Genomic DNA, 25,698 nt, shown 5'->3' on the forward strand with positions numbered 1-25,698 from the left:
CTAAATGCGATGCTGTTTCGTGACAGGGTGGTTTATATGTCGTAAATCATTTGTCCTAACTCAGACTCCAATAAAAACAGAACTGTAGAATGCAAAGGTACATGTGATTGACAGTTGCTCTGACTAATGTATGGTTGGTTTACCGTAAGATAGTGTTATGAAATATTTAAATGGTGCTGCTACATTTACGGGATGTGCTCTGCAAGTTTAGACTGACGTCATTTTTCACCTGAGACGCACAGATTCAAAATCCATCTAACTACATAACTGATTTATCCGTTTGTCTCTTTAACGTCCAATCTATCTATAATGTAACAACGCACAATCTGATACAACACTTCAAACTTTCAAGGCAAATCACATCCACTGAGTGGTCCATCTTGAATGCAGTGTCTTATGTTCTGGACTTTGACATGTATTTGACACCCATGGCGAACAGTGTTGGATGGTTTTAAGATGATACCAATGAATGCAAAGTTTTGAATTTATCAAACTGATCCGTGTTTGGGTCATACAACTTGTAGAAAAACAAAAAGGTTTATTGGACTTAAGTATGATTGGAAGTTAAAAAAAAGAAACCGTAAATTGTGTTCTCATAAAAAACATTTAATTCTCCACAATCTGTCTCATAATAATTTCATTTTTTAATCTTTTATCATGAAGTCTGCTGTTGCTACCATCATTGCTCAGTGCGTGCGTGAAAACAATAATGAAAGAATGATAGCAGGAAGAGTTCTGTCTGACTCAGCCTTTGTTGCGTTTATGTGCTGATCTTTAAAAGGAAACACGCTGCACTGAACCCTCAAAAATATGTATTCAACCTGAACTTGACACGGATTACATCTGCTGACAATAGGCTGAAAAGAAAACACAAACGCACATGTACCTGACACTTAAAAACCAGAATGTCGAGACCTGTGCACAACAACAGTTGAGAGAACAAGTCAAAAAGTGTTCATTCAAATTATTCAGCTTTTCAACAACTCTGTCATCAAGTTGAAAATGAAAATTGTATAAATGTCATTTAATTTTGTTTCATAGAGTAAGACTTAACCTGTCACGTCTCCTGGAATCAACAGAGCACAGGTTGTGTTGTTCCTGGAATTACTGCCTCAGGGCTGATTAACAGTAAGGAAGTAAATAAAACTATTCTCATATATCACTTCGCAACATCTCAGATTTCCCTTACAGGAAAAGCAAGAGAACGCCAGACTTTTAACCGTTGTGCATAAATAATGATGAGAAGAGGAGCGTGTGTGAAAACAAAATAACTCCATCGTCATGGGCAATGGTGTTTATATAGAAACATATGATTTGCTGAACAGAATCCTGCACAACATGGAAACGTGAATAACTCTGCAAACATCAAAGAAAGGGACAATGGACTCAGCTTTGATGCATTCAGGGCACCAACTAGGAAATGAGGAAGAGGACCTGCTCCCTGGATATGCAGGAGCAACGATATACAGTGACAGGTAATTATTACACAACACAATCAAATCAGTGAACACTAGATTCAGTTTCTGCAAACAGAGCCCGGTTAATCCTTCACACACAGATCTGAGATTATTGTGGTTCTAGTGTCAGTGCCAGTAACTGCACGCAAACATAAAAACAAACTCTATCTATCTATCTATCTATCTATCTATCTATCTATCTATCTATCTATCTATCTATCTATCTATCTATCTATCTATCTATCTATCTATCTGACCATTCTGTCCTGAAGTGCAGGGAGTGGCATCTGATAAAACACCTGCTGACAAAACAAAACACTGAAGACATTTTCACGTGCAAGTGATGCATAAAAAAATCTAAAGTATCAACCGCACCTTTCTCGGGATTGAGGTGGTGATGCAATAGACTTTTGTTTTCTAACAATGCTCTCATTCTAGCAGATGATGTTTTTCTTGAGTAATAAAACTCATGATGATGATAAAGTTTTTCCTTTTTTGTTTAAGATGGGTTAATATTCTTAATCTAGTTTACAAAAGGCTTGGCTGGAACAGAACAAATAAACTACAAGATGATATGAGATAAATACTTTTACAGTCACTTTTATGTGGTACGAGGGTGGAGTCCTGTCAGTCCGACTCGCTCAGAGAAATCAAACACTTACTAGTCACTTAATTAGGTTAAGCTTGTTAACACAAATAGCTAATCAGTCAATCACATGGCTGCAATTCAGTGCATTTATTCATGTAGAGGAGATCAAGAGAACTTGCTGAAGTTCAAACTGAGCATCAGAATGAGGAAAAAAGTGTATTTAAGTGACTTTGAACGTGGTCTGGTTGATGGTCTGAGTGTTTCAGAAACTGCTGATCTACTGGGATTTTCATGCACAGCCATCTCTGGGGTTTAACAGAGAATGGTCCAAAAAGAGAAAATATCCAGTGAGCAGCAGTTGTTGATGTGAGAGGTCAGAGGAGAATGGGCAGACTGGTCGGAGATGATAGAAAGGCAACAGTAACTCAAATAACCACTGGTTCCAACCAAGGAATGTAGAATACCATCTCTGAACGCACAACACGTCCAACCTTGAAGAAGATGGGCTACAGCAGCAGAAGACCACACCGGGGGCCACTCCTGTCAGCTAAGAACAGGAAACTGAGAGTTCACAAAGGCTCAACAACACTGGACAATAGAAGATTGGAAAAATGTTGCCTGGTCTGACGAGTCTCGATTTCAGCTGCTACATTCAGATGGCAGGGTCAGAATTTAAACAACATGAAAGCATGGATCCATCCTGCCTTGTATCAACGGTTCAGGCTGGTGGTGGTGGTGTAATGATGGGGGGGATATTTTCTTGGCACACTTTGGGCCCCTTAGTACAAACTGAACATGGTTTAAATGCCACAGCCTACCTGAGTATTGTTGCTGACCATGTCCATCCCTTTATGACCACAGTGAACCATCTTCTGATGGCTACTTCCAGCAGGATAATGCACCATGTCACAAAGCTCATATCATCTCAAACTGGTTTCTGGAACATAATGATGAGTTCACTGTACTCCAACGGCCTCCACAGTCACCAGATCTCAATCCAATAGATAGAGGAACCTTTGGTGGGTAGAATGGAGTTCATCATAGATGTGCAGTCAACAATCTGCGGGACTGTGTGATGTTATTATGTCATATGGACCATAATCTTGGACTTGAAAGTATGCTACGAAGAATTAAGTCAGTTGTGAAGGAAAAAGGGGGTCCAACCTTTCACCAGAAAGGTGTACCTAATAAAGTGGGCGGTGAGTGTAGGTCTCAGTGTTTGTTTACTTAATAAATCTGTGTGAACCCTAAGGATAGCAGTCACTGCAGTTAATTTCTTCAATTTGCATTTTACAAATTGATCCTGCAAGCCAGACTGGCCACTCTGGCGGCCACTTTTGACCTTAAACTTAATTGAACCTTAAAAGTTGAGCAACGCTGCAGTGATGGGTGTTGAGTGGAAACCAAACCAAACCCTGAATACTTCCAGCACTAAAGTTTGTTCATTTTAAGTGTTTCCCCAAGAAAGTTTGTGAAGAGCTGTATCATTTGAGTTTATTTATTCCACCTGCAGGCATATTGTTACTAGCCAGCTTTTAATCAGTCAGAAGACTAATAGTGACGAGGCCAATGTGACGAGAACTGCAGCGAGTTAAAAGAAATCTGCACCGTGAGGAAAAACCTGTTACAGGTGAATGAAACACCTGCTGAACTAGACTGGGAGTTTACAGTTCTAGCAGAAGATGAAGCTAAAAACATGCAGCCTATGGGTCTCAGGGTGCGTGAGAGGATTTATTTATTTATTTTGTATTGTTTTTTGAACCTGTGTTTTATAACAGGAAACAGGACAGGTTTAGTAGGCTGCTGTGAAAAGTCATTTAAAAAGGTCTATTTTACTGAGAACAAATCAATACATAAATCCACAGCAGTAAACATTAGTTTTCCACCCAGGTTGCCAACATTTGGCTTCATGCGAGATTCGTACTGTTATCCTAAATTATTCTTATGTTGTGTTTGTACGAACATATCCCGTCAGATTCAACAACTAATTAACTAGAATAACTAACTAGACTAATTTCATGTGACTCTTAACGTCTGGACCACTCGTAAATTGTGCTCAAAAGAAAATTCTAAATACAAAAAAAGAATAAAAAGTTCCCCTAAATCGTTCGTAAGAAACACTTAGAATCACATTTCTGAGTAAGAATAGTTCTTGCATGAGGCCCATTGTTTTATAAAAAGAATTTTTTAACTCTTGCTGGTCACAGTGACTCATATAATCCTTATTATTGTTTAAGCCTAAAGAATGAGTACAATCACGAGGAAACAGTAGATTTTAAGGTGTGACACGCCTCACCTGATAAAACATCATGGACCTGTGCCAGCCTCTTCACTATATAAAGTCTGTGTGACTGTCTCCAGTTTCACTTGAGATTAAGACAAAACTAAGGAAGAAGCCCATGTGAGAAGGTACATTTAATTTAATCCATTATTATTTTTAAGACAGCAACGTTTTCTTCTAGTTCCAACGAATATTGCATTTGTGGTCATTAGTATTCAGATCGACATGCATTTAACCCTCTTTTTATTTTTTATGTTTGCAGGTTTGAGATTTGAGCTTTGAAGAATGGCAAGTCAGATCCTGCTGCCTGTGCTTCTTTTGCTGATGATCAGTAAGAATTTGATTAAGACGAAATCTAATGAATACATTTGATTCACTGATCTCAGTTTTTTCTCTAATTTTAATGCTAATTAATTGTGTGATTTTATGTCTTATAGGTGGAGTGACTCCTCAGGTTTCAGGTAAGGTGAAGTTCTTTTAAATTCTTTGAATCCAGATACTTAGGATTACGAAACTCTCCACTGCACATACAGTCCCCTCCAAAAGCATTTGAACAGCAAGGCAAATTCCCTTGTTTTTGTTTTTCACTGAAGACATTTGGGTTTAAGATCAAAATAGTTTGAGACAAGAGTTCAGAATGTCAGCTTTTATTTCATCTAAATAAACAGCTTAGGATATATCACTGTTTGCATTACACCACAGCATTTGTATGTGAGCAAAAGTAATGGAACAAATAATTTCAAAGTAAATAACATTTAATATTTGGTGGCATAACCCTTGCTTGCGATGACTGCCTCAAGCCTGTGACCCGTCGACATCACCAAACTGTTGCATTCTTCATTTGTGATACTATTCCAGGCTTTACCGCAGCTTCTTTCAGTTCTTGTTTGTCTCGGGGGGTTTCTCCCTTCAGTCTCCTCTTCAGGAGGTGAAATGCTGCTCAGTTGGGTTAAGGTCAGTTGATTGACTTGGCCAAAACCTTCCCCTTTTTCTCCCTGATGAAGTCCTTTGTTTTGTTGGCAGTGTGCTTTGGGTCATTGTCCTGCTGCAGGATAAAATTCCTCCCGGTTAGTTTGGATGCATTTCTCTGTAAATTGGCAGACAAAATGTTTCTGTACACTTCGTAATTCATTCTGCTGTTACCAGCATCAGTTACATCATCAATAAATACTAATGAACCTGTTCCAGAAGCGCCCAAGACATGACATTACCTCCACCATGCTTCACAGATGAGCTTATGCTTCGGTTCATAAGTGGTTCCTTTCTTTCTCCACACTTTTCTTTCCATCACTTTGGTAGAGATTAATCTTGGTTTCATCAGTTCATAAGATTGTGTTCCAGAACTACTGTGGCTCATCTCTGTACTTCTTTGCAAATTTCCTTCTGGCCTCTGATTCTTACTACTGATGAGTGGTTTGCATCTTTTGCTATGGCCTCGATATTTCTGCTCTGAGTCTTCTTCCAACAGTGGACTGTGATACCTTCACCCCTGCTCTGTGGAGGTCATTGGTGATGTCACTTACTGATGTTTTGGAGTTTTTCTTTACAGCTCTCACAATGTTTCTATGAACTACAGTTGTTTTCCTTGGCCGACCTGTTTGACGTCTGTTTCTCAGTACACCAGTAGTTTCTTTCTTATTCAGGACATTCCACATTGTTGTGCTCATGCCCAATGTTTGTCCAATGACTCTGACTGATTTTCCTTATTTTCTCAGGTTGAAAATTGTTTGCCTTTTCTCCCATAAACAGCTCTCTGGCCTTCATGTTGGTTTGTCCTCTTTAACAAGAAATGCCTAATTTATAGGTTTAAACTCAGGCCAAAAAGTAGACTAGTCATGCAGAGCTATTTAATGTTTGAACGATCAACCTTAAAGGCAACACCTGGTCAACAAGAAACACCTGTCAGTCACGTTTCATTACTTTTGCTCACCTAAAAATGCTGTAATGTAATAACAACGGATGTTAATAGTTTCGTGTGGTGATCTAGAAATGTTAAAACAGCTTTTGTCCTTTCCAGGCCCCCTCTACCCAATCGAAGGAACAGAAAGCTCTCGATCAGATGATGGAAGTTCTCCTCCAATTACCTTGGAACGAACGTTTGTGTATTTTGGACAGTCCTACAATGTGATTTATGTATGTAAAAATTATTTATTTTTTTATTGTTAAAGTTTTTATACATTGTGCAGGATTTTTCAAATCTGCAAATCTCTTCCACAATAAGAGCCTATTTTTATTTTCCCAGGTCAATCACAACGGACACCTGACCTTTAACAACCCGTGGGGCAGCTTCACACCTCAGCTGTTTCCAATTCATGGATCAATAGACATCATCGCTCCCTTCTGGACAGATTTGGACAACAGAGGCAATGGTCATATCTACTATAACCAGTACACCAGTGGCAGTGTTCTCCAACAAGCTACCGCCGACATTAATGGATACTTCCCAGGGTTGAACTTTCACGCTGCGTGGGTCTTTGTAGCAACATGGTACGAGGTGGCCTACTTTCCAACCACTGGAACAGTGAGTAATTTCATTTTAAATATGAAAAAAATTATCTTTTATCATATAAACTATAAAAACAACAAAAACCTTTTCTTTCTGTCTTTCTTTCTTTCTTTCTTTCTTTCTTTCTTTCAGCAAACAACAGTCCAGGCAGTGTTAATCTCTGGTGGCCAGTACTCATTTGTGTTAATGAACTACGGGACAATAGCCGAAACAACTCGTCATGTGCAGGTAAAAACCATAGACTAAATAAATATGGAGGTGGAACTGCTCCTCTATAGTGAAACCAAAGAAGTAGAGCTCCCCCTGGTGACTCGTTGCAGTACAGGTCTTAAGCCCCACCCTCTCCATGTTAGTAGGCGGGGCTTGGGCCGTAATAAAACACTCAAATATATGTCAGATATATATTTTTTTAAAGTTAATATAATACTGATGTGTTGTGTTCCCAAGAGTTGGAAAAGTTAAAAATAAGTTCAGAGTATAATCCAACAATGTACAACATACAGCAGAGTGTGGTATTACTTAAAGGAAAATGTGAGTGATGTAGAGAGGAAGTGTTGGTGGGGCATTGATATTGTGGCTCCGCCCTCGGACCATGCTGATGAGACTCTGGCTCCAAAGTCACAAGATGACGCCTATTTTCCCCAGGAAAATACGCTTATGATTAGGACTATTTAAAGCAGTTTCTTGAAGCTGAGATGTTGCACTTGACAGCCAATATGGTGTCACACACATAACCCATATTTATACTGATTGTGCAATAACTCATCTTCACTTTCTTTTCATATACTTGTACATATTTCCTTATATATTTATTGCAAAACCCCATATTCAATGTTATTATAGAACAACAACTCGGAACACATGTTCACTTACTGTGTACTTGTACATATTTTTAGATATATTTCTTAGATTTTTTACATGCTGTGTATTCTAACTATAATTGCCTACTTATTCTTACTTATTTCCTACATTGCTCTTTGTTCTGAAGACCGGTACACTTTGAGTAGCTGAGTGTAGCTTGAGGAGCTGCTGTAACAAAAAGTTAATTTCCCCCTGGGGGATCCATGAAGTAATTCTGATGATGGTAGTTTCACTTTCACCTCTCCTAGAAGGTTATTATACTCTTATAGCGTGCAGCAAATTGTAAATAACTTCCAGGTGGTATTGAAAATACCTGGTTTTCTGGAAAACATGGGCCACAGCTTTTAGTCATTGACATTTTTATAGTCAAAATAAACGAAAAAGAAATCAAGGGTTGACTGCTATTCTTTTTGATAAAAGTACCTGCATTTCCTTATTTTCCTAGTAGGCTGCACTGTTTCAGTCAGAGTTGCAGATGTAACGCAACACTGAGACCCAGAAATAATCAGCAGATAACTGCAAAATGTTGAAATTGCACTTGCAAAAAAGTGCAATTGCAAAAAAAATTCATTAAGTGTAAACATTTTTATAAAGTTCTTGTTGTTCTTTGCACTAAAACATGCTGTTACGTTACTGGTCCAACTCCTTTGAGATCAAGCTGGGCTGCAGGTGTTCCCTTGACCTAAAGTTATAGTTTATATATACTTTATATATAACATATGATTCAAAATGCACACATTCCACTCTGCAAATTCAAAAGTAAACAAGCAAATCATTTGTATTTTCAGGCTGGATATGACACAATCAGTTCTCCTCACCATTTCACCATCCCAGGTTCATTCTCCAGTAATGCGACAGGAAACAACTCCGCTTTTAGTCTCGGCAGCAACGTTAATCTTCCTGGCCGCTGGGCTTTCAGGTTGGACCACGGATCAAGAGGCTGCACTTTCAATGGTAAGGCCAGAACAGGATGACGAAACCCATGGGCACTAGAGTAAAAATACAAAATGCAAATTCTGGACATACACCTGTCCTTCTCGTTGATACAGAAAAATGACACCAAATATTGGCAGAAAAGGCCGAGGAGGTCATCTTATTTAAACAGTAACAGAGCTTGCCTCATTATCATTTTCTTTAAAGGTGAAGCTGTACAGCTTGGTGACACATTCTGGAGCGACAGCACCTGTTCTCAGAAATGTACCTGCACTTCCACTGGTCTCCAATGTCACAACCAGCCCTGCACTTTCTCCCAGATCTGCCAGCCGACTTCCTTTCAGTACTCCTGCCAGACGGTGCAAAGGCGCACCTGCACCATAAGCGGCGATCCACACTACTACACCTTCGACGGGACTGTGTTTCACTTTCAGGGCACCTGCACCTACGTTCTCTCTGAGCAGTGCAACATGGGACAGCCCTACTACAGGATAGAGGGCAAGAACGAGCACAGAGGCAGCACTCGTGTCTCTTGGACCCGACTGGTCAGAGTGAAAGTGTACAATGAAACCATTGAGCTTGTTAAAGGGCGTCGTGGTGAGGCCAAGGTTCGCATGAGAGAATGGGTTTTCACTTTCCTCTGTGTTTGTTTTGTTCATATTTTTAATTCTAATCATTATTTTCATGCTAACAGGTGAATGGAAACTTTGCTGCCACTCCATTCTCTCTGAGCAATGGCACCGTCCAGGTTTACCAGTCAGGCTTCTCTGTGGTTGTCAGCACCGACTTTGGCTTAGAGGTATCTTACGACACTTACCACTACGTCCAGATCAGTGTGCCCTACACTTACCAGAATGCAACATGTGGCCTGTGCGGAAACTTCAACAATCACCCTCAAGATGACTTCAGAACCCGCGATGGTGAGGTTGTGAGCTCAGATGTGGTTTTTGCAAACAGCTGGAAGGCACTGGATGATGAACCAGACTGTGAGGCCCAGTGTGCAGGCCAGGACTGCGCTTCATGCTCTCAGAGTCAAAGAGCTCTGTACAGTGATGACGCCCATTGTGGTATCCTCCAGAGCAGTTATGGACCTTTTGCTGCTTGTCACCAACAACTTCCTCCACAGACCTTTGTGGAGAGCTGTGTGTTTGATCAGTGTATAGGAGGAGGGTACCAGCCCATTCTGTGTCAAGCCCTGAATGTGTACGCAAGTCAGTGTCAGCAGAACGGTATCCAGCTACCGAGCTGGAGGAGCCCTGGCTTCTGTGGTATGTCTCTCAGTCATTCAGAATATTTTCATTTTCATCTGCACAATATCAAGTTTCACTGTTTTTTCTTTGTTTTTTTTTCTTGCAGAAATTCCTTGTCCTGCCAACAGCCACTTTGAGTCTTCAGGCACAGGATGTCCACCGACATGTGTCAACCCCAATGCCACCCAAAACTGCCCTCTTCCTAATCAGGAAAGCTGCGTCTGTGATTCAGGCTACATCCTCAGTGGTGGGGTCTGCGTCCCTTACGATCAGTGTGGCTGCAGCTTCGAGGGTTTCTACTACCGCTCTGGAGAAACCATAATCCTCGGCGACGACTGTGAGAGGCGCTGTAGTTGCAGTTATGGCATCATGACTTGCCAATCCCATGGCTGTGGGCCACATGAAACATGCAGTGTGGAGGAAGGAGAAAGAGGATGCACACCCAACAGCTACGCCACCTGCTGGATAAGAGGCCCGGGGTCCTATCATACGTTTGATGGACTCACATACCAGTATCCCGGAGCGTGTCGACTCACTCTCTCCAGAGTAATGGGACCGTCCAGTCACCCACACTTTGTGGTGACAGCAGAAAAAGAGCCGAGAGGTCAGCAGGGTTTTGCCAGAATGATAAAGTTTGAGGCAGAGGGAACAGAAGTCTCCATTGAGATGTCAAGCAGCAGCAGCGTGAAGGTAAATATATCATCTGCACTGTATTTAAAAATCAGTCCAAGACATCAGAGAAGGTTTCCAATAAAATACTTGTGTGATTAACACCTTAAAATGAATGTGGCTTTGTTTGGATACATTTTTTTATGTATAAGTATTTCAGCTCAGTGCTGCCACGTAGTGTTCTGGTTTCTCTTTCTCTCGCAGGAACAGCAGGAATAGGAGACCATTTTATTGAACAACTGTAGTTGATGTCTTTGCTCTTCTCCTCTTTCTCTTACTCTATTTTCCTCTCTTTTTCATCCTGCCCTTATTATAATATCCTTATTTCTCATTCCCACCTTCCTCATTCCCCAATTGCTCTCCTCATCCTCCTGATTCTTCCTGTTTTAGGTCAATGGTCAGCTGGCAAGACTTCCGTTCATCTCTGGCTCCAACAGAATCCGCATCTACCACAGCAACATCCACAGCATCATCCTTCAGACCTCCTTTGGTGTAACTGTGCAGACAGTCTGGCCTCACTTTGTTCGGATCACCGCCCCTGGAGTCTACACTGGTTCTCTCGGTGGACTCTGTGGCGATTACAATGGTCTCCCACACGATGACTTCACTACACCCAATGGCGTCCTGGTCAACAGCTCTCAGGAGTTCGGAGACAGTTGGCGAGATGGCTCCTTAGCGGCACACTGTGTAGAAAACACCAATCGTAATCCTCCTCCAACCAATTACAATTCTAGTGAGTACTGTGGCATTATCAGCTCACCGCATGGGCCGTTTCAACCGTGTTGGGCCACAGTGGACCCACTAGAGCAGGTGGACGTCTGTGTGGACATCCTGGGTGGTTCCAGTGATCCAGCATCAACTCTATGCGAGGTCCTAAGAGATTATGCCCTAATGTGTCAACAGAACGGCGTCTCCCTAGGACAGTGGAGGAATGAAACTGGATGCGGTAAGCAAAGAAAAGCATGGCTTAATTTAATGAAAGAGGTTTTATTGGTGGACATGACATGGAAATGGATGGAGGCATAAGTAGTGTTGAAGGGGATTTGACAGGTGGATTTGACAGGTGGATTTGAAGTTTGAGGAGATGGAATGAAAACTGTCAAGGGGATGGGAGGATAATGGTTGATGCGATGGGATCAAAGGAGGTTGGAGGGGATGGGATGTAAAGAGCAAAGGTGATTCAACAAAAATGGTGGCGGCCCACGTTTTTATCCCCTGGGATTGAAAAGACTGGCAGAGGGGATGGGACAAAAACGATCGAGGGAATTGAAAGAATGAGATTAAAAGATTAAAATTGTTGAGGGGATGGGACAAAAAGAGGTTGGAGGGGATGGAAGGAAAAGGAGTGAAGTGAAGACATGAGGTCTGCAAAATATGCTGATAGATGATAAATGGTAGAGGAACCCAGGGAGGAAGAATCAGGGTGGGGCCACATCTCAGGGACCTTCATCTCTTTGTTACCCTGGTTCGTTTAGTGAAACATGGAAGCAGAGGAACAGAAATAAGAAGCATGGGTTTCGGCTGAGAACTGAGATAAACAGAGAGAGGGTTGGGAAATAGAATTATATGGGGGCGTGATCTTGTTCTTGATCTCAAAGTTATAATAACTTCATTAAATAAACTGTGTGTTTTTCTTTAGAGCAAACCTGCCCACTAAACAGCCATTATGAACTCTGTGGAAGCTCTTGCCCTTCGGCCTGCCCCAGCCTCTCGTTCCCCTTCTCCTGTGATGCACTGTGCCAGGACGGGTGCCAGTGTGACAACGGGTTTGTCCTCAATGGAAACCAGTGTGTCCCACCTACAGAATGTGGATGCTCCCACGAAGGACGCTACCGCCGAGGTGGCGAACAGTTCTGGGACGGCGAACAATGTCAGAGCTTCTGCACTTGTAATGGCACCACTGGGCTAGTTCACTGTACCCCCAACTCCTGCGGTCCTCAGGAGTCCTGTCGCGTGGTGGAGGGCGAGTTTGGCTGCCATCCTAACCCTCACGGCACCTGCTCTGCCTCCGGAGACCCTCACTACTTCACCTTCGATCGTAGGGCCTATGACTTCCAGGGAACCTGCCGCTATGTCCTGGCAACACTTTGCAACGCCACTGGTGGTCTCCAAGAGTTTTCTGTGGAAGCCAAGAATGAGCCATGGTTCGGGCTTCCAGTTTCCATCACCGCTGACGTTTATGTAAATGTGTGGGGCTATCAAGTGCACATGTCCAGAGACAGGACTGGTACGGTGGAGGTGAGCTGAAACATGTCCAGATCATTTGTGATTTGTATAATTTTGTGAAGACAGCCTGAAATCTAGAGACCATTCTTTACTGTTTGTTATCAGATAATACTGTGTACTACTATGAAATTCTTATATTCCTTTATTAATATCCGCCACAAGTGTTCTGCCTGTAAAAGAAACTTTTATGTCATTCCAACTTTGTTTATTTCCGGTCCCACAGGTAGATGGGATAACACAAAACTTGCCAGTTCTTTTGAATGGAAGTCGTGTGTCTATCTATGGAAGTGGATTTCAAACATTTGTCAGTGCTGATTTCGGCCTGAGTGTCATGTACGATGGCTGGAGTACAGTGTCTATTTCTGTACCTTCAGATTACAGGTACCTGCTGATCACCTGAGCTCAAAATAAGTTAAACAACGAACGTTTTCCACACAGTCAGCAATAACCACAGCACTGAAATGTTGCCTAGGACCAGGGTTACATGATTAACATTATACATTTCAGTTTCAATGTTTAAATATTTCTATGGTTGCACCAGATAACTTTTCTGTTGTGCTTGCATGACTGATTGATTTATTTTCTCTTCGTTATCTTCTTTAGAGGACAAACATGTGGACTATGTGGAAACTTTAATGGCGATCCCAATGACGAGTTCCACACTCCATCTGGAGCAATGGTCACCAGTCCACATGAATTTGGAACAGCTTGGAAAGTGCCCGGAAACTACACCTGCAGCGATGGCTGTGGTTCCTCCTGCCCCCAGTGCCCCGATGAGGGTCCTGCTAGAGCTCAGTGTGAGGTCATTCGGGCTGCAGACGGCCCGTTCAGCTTCTGCCATGAGCAGGTGGACCCAGCGCCGTATTTCAGTGACTGCGTGTTCGACGTTTGTGTGTCGGGAAATCAAGGCCAAGATCTTCTGTGCAGGGCCATCGAAACGTACATCAGTGCCTGTCAGTCTGCTAATGTCCGAATCTACCCTTGGAGACAGAACACCACCTGCAGTGAGTAAACCAGTGTTTTAGATCTGTGGATGAGTGGTACGTTGCAGTTGCACATCTTCAGATTTTTTAAAGTGTTATTTTCTTCCTCACTTAAGGAATTGACTGTCCAGCCAACAGTCACTATGAGCTGTGTGGTACTGACTGTGGCCAAACCTGTGCCCATAGCACTGACGCAACCTGTGAGCAGGTTTGCTCTGAGGGATGTTTCTGTGATGAAGGCTTCCGCAGGAGTGGATCCAGTTGTGTCCCTGTGGAAAGCTGTGGCTGCCAGTATAATGGATTCTACTACAATGTAAGACACGTTTAAGTCAATTCACCATTGTTGGTCTAAAATGGTCTGATTGGAGTTAATTGACAGTTCACTAACAAAGACCACACCTACAAGGAAGTTTATTGACAGGATGTGAGAGAAATGGATGGAAGTCTGAATATAAATGAGAGTAGTGAGAGGGAAGGGAAGGGATGAAAAGTGTCAAAAGGATGGAATGAAAAGTGTTAAAAGGAAAAGATTAGAAAAGTTGAAGCAAAGGGCGGAAAAGTGTTGAAAGGAGGACATTAAAGTGGTTAAAGGAAAGGGATGAAACCTATATTACAGGTGTTTCTTGCATTGAGATCCCAAAGGAACATTTAAGGAGAAGACCTTAAAGTTCCAACATTTGGAAGTGACGGGTTCCTCTTCGTGGCTCACAGTCTTCTCAGAGTTATTATTTTAAAAGTGTCTCTTTTTTCTGCCATGTTTCAGGATGGAGAGACCTTCTGGACCGACGGCTGCTCCCAGCGCTGTGAATGCCACGCTCCTAACGACCTGCGATGCTCTGTTACATCTTGCACTCCAGCACAAGAGTGCACCATCAGAAATGGCCAGCTGGGCTGTTTTGATACTATGTCCACTTGTACCGTGTGGGGAGACCCACACTACGTCACCTTCGATGGAGCGCTGGCTCATTTCCAGGGAACGTGCTCCTACACCATCACCGAGAGCGTGAGCCACGGGACCAATGAAACCCAATTTCGGGTAATCGCCACCAACAATCACCGTGGCAACAACCGCGTGTCCTTTGTGTCGGCGGTGGATATTTACCTCTCAAACCAACCAGAGGACGTGTACGTCAGGATTGGATCCAACAAACAAGTAAAGGTAAACTCTTTTTTAGTTTCAAGGTGAACACACTTTTACATTTCTACGTTGGCCTCCAAAGGGAGGCTGAGAGATAGGGTAGTCGAGCATAGATATGCAACTAGGACTGGAAACTTGAACTATCCCATGGCCACCTGTGGTGACTGCAACTACAGTTACTCTTTTTCACTTCCTGTCTGTCTTCTTCCCAGGTGAACGGCATGGAGGCGTCTCTTCCCATCGCAGCAGGGACATTAGCTCAGGTGACGGCGCAGGGAAGCTATGTAGTGGTTGATGCCTCTGACTTAAAAATCCAATTTGACGGCCTGAGCACCTTGTTGGTCAGAGTGGGTCAAAACCGTGCAAACAGAGTCGTTGGGATGTGCGGGAACTTGAACGGTGACTCTCAAGATGACAAACTCCTGCCCAATGGCACGCTGGCACAAGATGATGACGACTTTGGAGATGGTTGGAAGGCATCCACAAGCCAGCCGGGGTGAGCTGGGATATCCTACACACAAGCTCAACTTTTAAACCATGACACCGGCCCCATGTTCGCGCTAATGCACTTCAGATTAAACTAATTATGGTTCAGGTTACTGGAAGCATTTAAAAGGTTTCTAAAAGTTAAGACATTATACTATAATAAGATGTAGTAAATTGTAAATAACTCCCAGATATTCAAGGTATTCTGGAAAAAAGGGACAAAATCCCTTATATTTACAGGACATTTTCTAACCTTTTTATAGTTAAAATAAACAATAAAATGTATTAAATTGGTAACCAGTAAATATTTAACATGTAACACAGAATTAGCATCCACATTCTGTACTTCAATATTTTACTGGCAAAAAAGCAATTAGCATTTTTTTTTGCCCCAGTTCAGTTCTAGAATCAAATTTGTGATATCTGTTCCTAGATGTGGATCAACCGATGAGAGAGGTGGTGGTTTGAGTGACTGTACCTTTATTGAAGAATACTCAGAACTCTGCAGCGTCATCACCAACACCAGTGGCCCGTTCAGTGCCTGTCACCTGCACTCCGATCCTCAGCCCTTCTTCAGCTCCTGTGTCTACGATCTCTGCTTGTACACTCCAGCCAACGGCATGCTGTGTTCCGCCATCGCTGCCTATGAGAGAACTTGCTCAGTTTTGGGGTTGGACATCCCAGAGTGGCGCTCTGCTTTGCATTGTGGTATGTTTACACTGGCCCTAATGAAAGTACAAGATTAAGAAGAAGACGACAAAAGAAGTCAACATTTTCTTCTTCCTTTGTTTTTATCTCACTCTTTCTGCAGCTGATGCTGACTCAGATCCCTGTGAACAGCTGAACTGCACCGAGTTCGAGTGGTGTGGCGAGAAGGACGGCGTCTATGGCTGCTTCTGCGACGAGAACCATCATCGGCGCAACAATGACAGTTATGGTGAGGACGAATCTACTTAAAATCCTCTATTTAATTTGCAGCATAGCCTGCAGTGTTTGGGTACAAACTCTTTCTCACCTCTCTTTCAGACTCTTCGATCTCGTGTGTCAGCAGTTCAGGCACAATGTCTGTGTCTCGCTGTCAGCTGTTCGAAGCCGGCTTCCACTCTAGTGTCCTCCATCTGCGGGACGACTCGTGCAACGGGACGCTCGATGACGGGCGCCTGGTTTTCCAATTTGACAATGAGGACCAGCTCTGTGGGACAACTCTCAGGGTACGCTCTATAGACTGTCACAGCATCTGGTTCGGTCCCCTTCACATTATATAGGGGCGTACGTAGCCCATTAACTATAATTATCCAGTCCAACTAACACCCTCTTTCATTTTCTATTTTTTTCATTTTCAGAGCAATGGAACCCATTTCATATACGAGAACGCCATTCTGGGTCAAGTGGATCCTCACGGGGGCCTCATCAGCCGTGAAAGGAGCATCAGTCTGCGTTTCTGCTGTGAATACCCTCTGACTCAGGCTGTTTCCATGTCTGTGGGCATCAACCCCGTTGAAAGGTGAATAACCTCTGTGCAAATTTTATTCCGTTGCTGTATTATTTTTACTGTTGCTTCCTAAATCATAATGAATATCAATTTAACCGCACACGAGCACTTGGGATTACCATAATTACATCATGGTATCAGAAAGATTCAGGTGGTTTCTGAACCGTGAACCGTGATGTGTTATTTTCTTACAGCATTGTGAGCAAGAAGCTTGCTTCCGGCCAGGGAACCTACCACATCAGAATGATACCGTACCAGGACGCCGGCTTCCGTTTCTCTCTGGCGAGTAGCAGCAACATCGACGTGGAGGTGGACCAGAGGTTGTACGTGGAGGTGCGGACGGACGGGGTCGACTCGCAACAGATCTCCACCGTCCTGGACTCTTGCTGGGCCACGCCGGTCAACATTGCAGACTACCCTGTGCGCTGGGATCTCATCTCTGCAGAGTAAAGGAGCTACTTCCACCTCGTACACTATCCAGCCTACTTCTCTGGGAGTTAGTTGTAACCCTGATGTCTCTGTCTTTCAGGTGTCCTAACCCAGCAGACGGGACAGTAGAGCTGATTCACAACGGCATCTCCACCGCGGCCCGCTTTTCCTTCAAGATGTTCACCTTCACCAACTTCACCACCATCTACCTGCACTGTAACGTCCACCTGTGTCTCCTCAGGAACAACGACTGCACGGCTGTACGTTTGATTCAGAGAACTTGATTTATCTCAACAGGGCAATAATTCATTTGTAGATTTTCCACAAGCATCCCACACACAGTCAATGAATCAAATAAACAAGCCAAGATCAGTAAATTAAGATCAATAGTAGTAGTAAAAATCTAATAAAAAAATGGATAAATAGATTCAATAAATAAATAGACAAAACCGTATGAATCTAAAATGAATGGGTCTGTATTCCAAAGCTTAATAAAGGTGCATTAAGGTGACTGCCGTCTGGGGCCACGCCCCTTTGAGTAGCAAAGACATGGTGAAAATACAGTAAACACAGACCAACTCATCAACTGTCTCTGAACTCCTGAGAGCAGGACACCATTGGGTGTACTGAAGTCATCATGTGGGAGAACATTGTAATCGCCACAGAGTCCACCGAGAGACCAGGAAAAATGTGGATTATCAAATCAAATTAAGGATAATTGGAAAAGTGGATTAGCCTCAGTTTCTTTAAGTTTTGGACCATTTCATTTATCATAAATGTGGCTAAATAAAGGATGCTAACGCTAAGAACGCTACTGAAAATGTTAGCCATACAATACTGTAGCGTTAAAAAAAATGAATCATCGCAAATATTCTGGTTTTTGTGTTTTTGTTATTTATTGTTGGAATTGAAACAGTTACCATCTGTTGTAACTAGGCTAAAACAACAACATAGACAAACTTATCTGACAGCCCTCCGGGTAATTTAAGAAGTGACTTAAGATATGACTTTACCAAAAAAATACAGCATAAATGAATATTACCTGACATTAAATGTGAACCACAACACCAGGGTTCTGTGCCTGGATTCCAGCTGTTTCTTCAGAATGCAGTGATCCATTTACTTCTCTTTTCTTTAGCTTTTGGGAGCCTGTAAAAATATATCTCTGACTGCTTTTCCAGTCTGTTGGCTAATGCTGCTAATCTTCATGTTCAACTGTCACTGTTTGCCACTCTGTGGCCGTAACCATGGAGACGTCCGCTTGCTGTGACGTCACAGTGATACCCTCCATACCCTCTATTGCATATTAAGGATCAAAAGACTTTACGTAACGATTTGTCCTACTGACAAATAGGAAGACCGGTAGGCAGCAATAAAAACTTGATCGACAAAATATGATCTGGTTCGTTTATTAATGATTTTGCTTGTTCCTTCCAGATTGGGGCTAAAATAGGGCTCAATAGGTCACATGGTCGCGCAATGCATTGTGGGCAAAAGCGCCATTTTTAGTTTGTTTACATTCACTCCATTTACAAATCAGCCACTTTAAGGAGCGCCGTTAAATTTAACGGAGCAGCACATTGAACCGTTCATATCGGTAGTCTTATCGGTAAGAACAGAATGTCTTGGTATGTTCGGCTTACTGTAACTCCAACAACTGCGAATTTTTTCGGTGTCATTTTACCAAATTGTCTCCTGGAGTCGCCCTTATTTGTGTCGGTTGGACTCTAAAATCGTTAAATAGTCAAATATGGTTGAACGCAGCTGTTTGTTGTTTGAGCCGAAGAGAAGAGCCGCTCCTTCAGACTCACTGCACCATTTTATATCGCTAGCATTAATGCTAACACGCTAAAAGGACAAATAAAAATCAAGTGCAGCGTTGCGCAACGTAACCAAAGCTCATTGCGGTTTTATGTCAACCTTTCGGACTATATTTTTCTGCTTAGTGCCAGTAATTCGTGTTCAAGCTATTGTTGTTTTCGGTGTTTTCTTTAAATTTGAGCCGTGACTCAAACGTAGTCCCAAGATAATTGGTTTTGATTTCTTTTTTCCTGCAGCACTGTTACCCTGGTTACCATGGGCGGGTCAGGAGGGACGTGACCCCCGAAAACACCGCAGCCATCTCACTAGGACCCCTGGTTATGAGTCCACTCAGCAGGAACAGGAGAGGTAAAGCAGCCTATTATTAATCTTCCTTCTTTTCCTCCACCTCCATCTACTTCTCATCCTTTTTCATCTCTTTCTCCTTCCGTCTTCATCCTCCTCCTTCTTCTTCCCAGTAAACATAACTTCTCTTCCTGTTCTTTCAGAAATCCAGATGTCTAGTGCTGCCTCCTGTCGTCTGACAGCGACTCTGACTCTGATCATCAGTTTGTTGACGACCAAGACTCTGATCTAGAAACCAGACATGGTCCACACACTAACACACAGTTAATTAAACAAAATTAAGGTTAAAATGAATCAATAATCAAAGGTGTCAATGATTTGAACTTTAAGATAAATCTGTGAACTCTTGCAATAATCACAAATCTTAACCGAATCATAATAAATATAACGAGAAATGATAAAAAGGTTTATTTTAAGACATTCTTGGAGTAAATTCAAATTTTAAGCTTTTGTTTTACCTCTCTTAAGTTCTAGGTTTTGAGGTTCTACTAAACTAATGTTGCTTCCTGGTTCTACCTTCTTCTTTGTCCTCACCACAAACATGACATTCTTAACTTATTATTTCTTATAAACTTATTGTTATTTAGTAGAAAGATGAAATGATCCTTAGCTGTAAACGAGGTGTGGGGTGAACTTTTGTTTTAAGTGTATCACTGTTTTATCATCAAAATCAACTAAATATATTGTTTACAACATATGTCACCTATATATTAAAAGTTAAAAATTGTACATCACATCCAGCTTCACGTTCTTCTGTTCAGAGATGACTTCCTCTCTAGTGTGGACCACAACATTTTTTTAGATGTTACAAAATAAACCAGAACACTTTCTTTATCCAATCAGATCTACCTGCTAGTTGCTGGAGATTAAGCAATCATGGTAGTTTTCTTTTGTAACAACAGAGGGCAGCATGACATCTTGATAGATAGATAGATAGATAGATAGATAGATAGATAGATAGATAGATAGATAGATAGATAGATAGATAGATAGATAGATAGATAGATAGATAGATAGATAGATAGATAAAAAATATATAAAGATATACAAGAAGACATGTAATTATATCAAATTTGATTGCACTATGCAATAATATCTATATAGAATACATACATACACACACAGTCACAAACACACACACACATGTATATGGTGAGAGAGCTGAAGAAGGTGGTGGTGATAGAAAGAAGATCAGAAAGAAAGAACACCAAAAGGCTGAGAAGTACCCAGGGTTGAAAGAGCAGCTGGAACAGATGTGGAAGGTTAAGGTTGAGCGTGGGCCTCGTGGTGGTAGGAGCACTCAGCAATCCACAAACAGGGAGAGTGGCTCCAACAGATCCCCGGAACAACAAATTGTCAATCAACCTAAGCAGCATCAACCCTAGATGCGCAAACTGCCAACATCAAGTGCGCTATCACCATTGCTGTTCTGCATGGACCTGAACCCTGAACCCTAAACCTTCAGTCAGCAATACAGGGTACCAATTTTCCGGATACCAATTCTGGTGGAGTGATACCAGCAGCTTACGGAGAAAGCTAAAACACTTTCAATGAATGTGTAATAGAATGACAGCAAGATGTTCTTACTAACAGAAAAAGAGTTCAGTTTCCTTAGCAAGCACATCCTCTGGTGGCACTTCCTCAGGATCCCTTCTGTGTTGGAACAGAACCTCAGTTGGCAGTCCAGGATGGTTCCCAGGTATCTGTATTCCTCAAATGTCTCGACCGGAGAACCAGGGATCATAGTGGTGACAGCTGCCGCCAGTTCCCTTTGGCTGCTGGAGAAGGTCTCCACCATCTCCTTAGTTTTGCTGACATTCAGCTCCAGGCAGGAAGAGTCACACCACTCTACGAACTGCTGCAGACCGGGTCCACGGTGGAGGGAGGAACCGGACAGGAGGGACAGGAGAACTGTGTCGTCAGCAAACTTCACCAGGGGACAGCTGTGGTGCGTTGATCTGTACTCGTCGGTGTACAGAATGAAGAGCAGCGGAGAAAGCACACAGCCTTGTGGGGAGCAAGTGGAGGTGAAGAGGAGATCAGACAGGTTATTGTTGACTCGCTGGGTTCAGTTGGTCAGAAAATCCAGGATCCAGAGGATGAGCTGGCTGCTCATGTTGAAGTTCTGGTGGAGTCTCTCTGCCAGGATGTGCGGTTACAGAGTGTTAAAGGCCGAGGAGAAGTCTGCAAACATGAGTCTGGTGGAGGTGTTGGGAGGCTCCAGGTGTTTGTGGATAGTGTCGATGATGAAGGCTTTGGTATCGGGCATCTCTTGGGAATGAGGACAATAGTTGAGTAACAATAGTACATGGAGAGGCCGGGATAGGGTACAGGAACATCTGTACCCAGTATGGAATGTATGTACCCAAGTCCCAATGGGTCACACCACAAAAGGTGGTGGGGAACAGGTCCAAGTGTAATCTGTGGGCTTTGCACCTTGCACCTTAGATCCATGTGGATCTAAGGTGCATGGTCGACAAGGTGTTGGAAACATTTCTCTCAGATTTTGGTCCATATTCACATGATAGCATCACACAGTTGCTGCAGATTTGTCGGCTGCACATCTATGATGAGAATCTCACTTTCCACCACATGCCAAAGGTTCCTCTATTGGATTGAGATCTGGTGACTGTGGAGGCCATTGGAGAACAGTGAACTCATTGTCATGTTCCAGAAACCAGTTTGAGATGATATGAGCTTTGTGACATGGTGCATTATCCTGCTGGAAGTAGCCGTCAGAAGATGGTCCACTGTGGTCATAAAGGGATGGACATGGTCAGCAACAACACTCAGGTAGGCTGTGGCATTAAAACCATGCTCAGTTTGTACTAAGGGGCCCAAAGTGTGCCAAGAAAATATCCCCTACACCATTACACCACTACCACCACCAGCCTGAACCGTTGATACAAGGCAGGATGGATCCATGCTTTCATGTTGTTTAAATTCTGACCCTGACATCTGAATGTAGCAGCTGAAATCGAGACTCGTCAGACCAGGCAGCGTTTTTCCAGTCTTCTATTGTCCAGTGTTGGTGAGCCTTTGTGAACCGTAGTCTCAGTTTCCTGTTCTTAGCTCACAGGAGTGTGTTAACCAGCAATTGAACAGGTCTACCAAATAAAGTGGCAAGTAGGTCCCTGCATTTCTCTTTGTTCTCTGTCTAGTCATCTATAATGTCTCATTATCATAACACCGTGGCGTTTCCAGTGTACCACATGCCTCACACTGCTTTGCATCAGTAGCCTACTACACTCTATCAAACTTCATGTATTTACACCAGTGTTTATGTTACAGTGGTATCATGATTTAGTAGCTTCATAGACTCTTAAGTACTACATGCAACGCTGTTTCGTGACAGGGTGGTTTATATGTCATAAATCATTTGTCCTAACTCAGACTCCAATAAAAACAGAACTGTAGAATGCAAAGGTACATGTGATTGACAGCTGCTCTGACTAATGTATGGTTGGTTTACCGTAAGATAGTGTTATGAAATATTTAAATGGTGCTGCTACATTTACGGGATGTGCTCTGCAAGTTTAGACTGACGTCATTTTTCACCTGAGACGGGCACAGATTCAAAATCCATCTAACTACATAACTGATTTATCCGTTTGTCTCTTTAACGTCCAATCTATCTATAATGTAACAACGCACAATCTGATACAACACTTCAAACTTTCAAGGCAAATCACATCCACTGAGTGGTCCATCTTGAATGCAGTGTCTTATGTTCTGGACTTTGACATGTATTTGACACCCATGGCGAACAGTGTTGGATAGGTTTAAGATGATACCAATGAATGCAAAGTTTTGAATTTATCAAACTGATCCGTGTTTGGGTCATATAACTTGTAGAAAAACAAAAAGTTTTATTGGACTTAACTATGATTGGAAGTTAAAAAAAGAAACCGCAAATTGTGTTATCATAAAAAACATTTAATTCTCCACAATCTGTCTCATAATAATTTCATTTTTTAATCTTTTATCATGAAGTCTGCTGTTGCTACCATCATTGCTCAGTGCGTGCATGAAAACAATAATGAAAGAATGATAGCAGGAAGAGTTCTGTCTGACTTAGCCTTTGTTGCGTTTATGTGCTGATCTTTAAAAGGAAACCGTCAAGAATATGTATTTAACCTGAACATGACACGGATTACATGTGCTGATAATATGCGGAAAGGAAACACAAACACACATGTACCTGACACTTAAAAACCAGAATGTCGAGACCTGTGCACAACAACAGCTGAGAGAACAAGACAAAAAGGGTTCATTCAAATTATTCAGCTTTTCAACAACTCTGTCATCAAGTTGAAAATGAAAATTCTATAAATGTCATTTAATTTTGTTTCATAGATTAAAGACTTAACCTGTCACGTCTCCTGGAATCAACAGAGCACAGGTTGTGTTGTTCCTGGAATTAATGCCTCAGGGCTGATTTACAGTAAGAAAGTAAATAAAAGTATTCTCATATATCACTTCGCAACATCTCAGATTTCCCTTACAAGAAAAGCAAGAGAACGCTTTCTGCAGAAATACAAAAATAAAATAAAATAAATGAATCCTGGTTTTATCAAATCTTAAAATATATTCAAAAACTTTTAATTACTTTATATTTACTAATCCATAAATCACAAAGACCTGCTCAAGAACAAAAGAAAGGGAACTCTCTTTTTTTATTTATCCTGTTAAAACGTATTTTACTATCTTCTAATATTTGAAAAGTCAAAGTCAACTTTATTGTCAATTTCTTCACACCACCACCATACAAAAGAAAATTGAAAAAAACATTTCTCACTTCCTGTTGGCATTCTTTCATTATTGTTGTACTAAAAAAAAGCAATAAAATAAAGAGTTCACAGTCTAAGAGTATATGATTTTTCACTCCATTCTATTTTATTGTGTTAATTAATTAAATAACATAAAACATATGGACTTGAAATTCATTAATGTGGAGGAAGACGTTATGGTTAATGAACTTCAATATATCTTTGTACACTGACTGCTGATTAACATATAAAAGTGAGCCTTGAATAATATACATATATATTTAACAATGCTCTCATTCTAGCTGATGTTTTTCTGAGTTTTTCTGAGTAATTGGGAAAAAACTACAAACAAACAAACAAAAAAAACCACATGATGATGATAAAGTTTTTCCTTTTTTGTTTAAGATGGGTTAATATTCTTATCTAGTTTACAAAAGGTTTGGCTGGAACAGAACAAATAAACTACAAGATGATATGAGATATGATGTTTCGTCATCTCATGGGAAAATACTTTCATAGTCACTTTTGTGTCACTCAGAAATCACACACTCACCAGTCACTTAATTAGGTACACTTATTCTATTGCTTGTTAACACAAATAGCTAATCAGTCAATCATGTGGCTGCAATTCAGTGTATTTATTCATGTAGAGGAGATCAAGACGACTTGCTGAAGTTCAAACCGAGCATCAGAATGAGGAAGAAAGTGGATTTAAGTGACTTTGAACGTGGTCTGGTTGTTGGCCTGAGTATTTCAGAAACTGCTGATCTATTGGGATTTTCACACACAACCATCTCTGGTTTCTGGAACATGACAATGAGTTCACTGTTCTCCAATGGCCTCCACAGTCACCAGATCTCAATCCAGTAGAGGCATGTGGTGGAATGGGAGATTCTCATCATAGATGTGCAGTCAACAAATCTGCGGGAACTGTGTGATGTTATTATGTCGATATGGACCAAAATCTTGGTCTTGAAAGTATGCTACGAAGAATTAAGTCAGTTGTGAAGGAAAAAGGGGGTCCAACCTTTCACCAGAAAGGTGTACCTAATAAAGTGGGCGGTGAGTGTAGGTCTCAGTGTTTGTTTACTTAATAAATCTGTGTGAACCCTAAGGATAGCAGTCACTGCAGTTAATGTCTTCAATTTGCATTTTACAAATTGATCCTGCAAGCCAGACTGGCCACTCTGGCGGCCACTTTTGACCTCAAACTTAATTGAACCTTAAAAGTTGAGCAACGCTGCAGTGATGGGTGTTGAGTGGAAACCAACCAAACCCTGAATACTTCCAGCACTAAAGTTTGTTCATTTTAAGTGTTTCCCCAAGAAAGTTTGTGAAGAGCTGTATCATTTGAGTTTGTTTATTCCACCTGCAGGCATATTGTTACTAGCCAGCTTTTAATCAGTCAGAAGACTAATAGTGACGAGGCCAACGTGACGGGAACTGCAGCGAGTTAAAAAAAA

At 41.8% G+C, this 25,698-nt stretch overlaps 1 protein-coding gene across 1 annotated transcript; it reads left to right on the forward strand.

Annotated features, from left to right (window-relative positions):
- The first annotated feature begins 4,408 nt into the window (after nt 1-4,408).
- On the forward strand, nt 4,409-20,200 carry LOC125023045 (alpha-tectorin-like). Its single transcript, XM_047610117.1, has 25 exons — nt 4,409-4,455; nt 4,590-4,658; nt 4,765-4,788; nt 6,345-6,460; nt 6,570-6,848; nt 6,966-7,061; nt 8,483-8,648; nt 8,835-9,235; nt 9,322-9,895; nt 9,984-10,567; nt 10,937-11,492; nt 12,186-12,784; nt 12,996-13,153; nt 13,376-13,776; nt 13,872-14,068; nt 14,519-14,914; nt 15,106-15,389; nt 15,813-16,087; nt 16,191-16,316; nt 16,406-16,590; nt 16,723-16,883; nt 17,066-17,317; nt 17,401-17,560; nt 19,358-19,469; nt 19,610-20,200. Exons 2-25 carry the CDS (start codon nt 4,613-4,615, stop codon nt 19,696-19,698), a joined length of 6,237 nt encoding a protein of 2,078 aa, XP_047466073.1. The 5' UTR covers nt 4,409-4,455; nt 4,590-4,612; the 3' UTR covers nt 19,699-20,200.
- Nucleotides 20,201-25,698: the final 5,498 nt, after the last annotated feature.

Source organism: Mugil cephalus, chromosome 16 (genome assembly GCF_022458985.1).
Source record: "Mugil cephalus isolate CIBA_MC_2020 chromosome 16, CIBA_Mcephalus_1.1, whole genome shotgun sequence".
In the NCBI taxonomy this organism is placed as follows: Eukaryota; Metazoa; Chordata; class Actinopteri; order Mugiliformes; family Mugilidae; genus Mugil; species Mugil cephalus.

What these genes read in the sequence shown, in the direction of transcription:
- LOC125023045 (XM_047610117.1), top strand. Translation starts at nt 4,613, where the DNA reads ATGGCAAGTCAGATCCTGCTGCCTGTGCTTCTTTTGCTGATGATCA. An exon ending in GAGGAGCCCTGGCTTCTGTG is followed by an intron (nt 9,896 to 9,983) that starts GTATGTCTCTCA and finishes TTTTTCTTGCAG; the next exon opens with AAATTCCTTGTCCTGCCAAC. An exon ending in GCGCTCTGCTTTGCATTGTG is followed by an intron (nt 16,088 to 16,190) that starts GTATGTTTACAC and finishes CTCTTTCTGCAG; the next exon opens with CTGATGCTGACTCAGATCCC.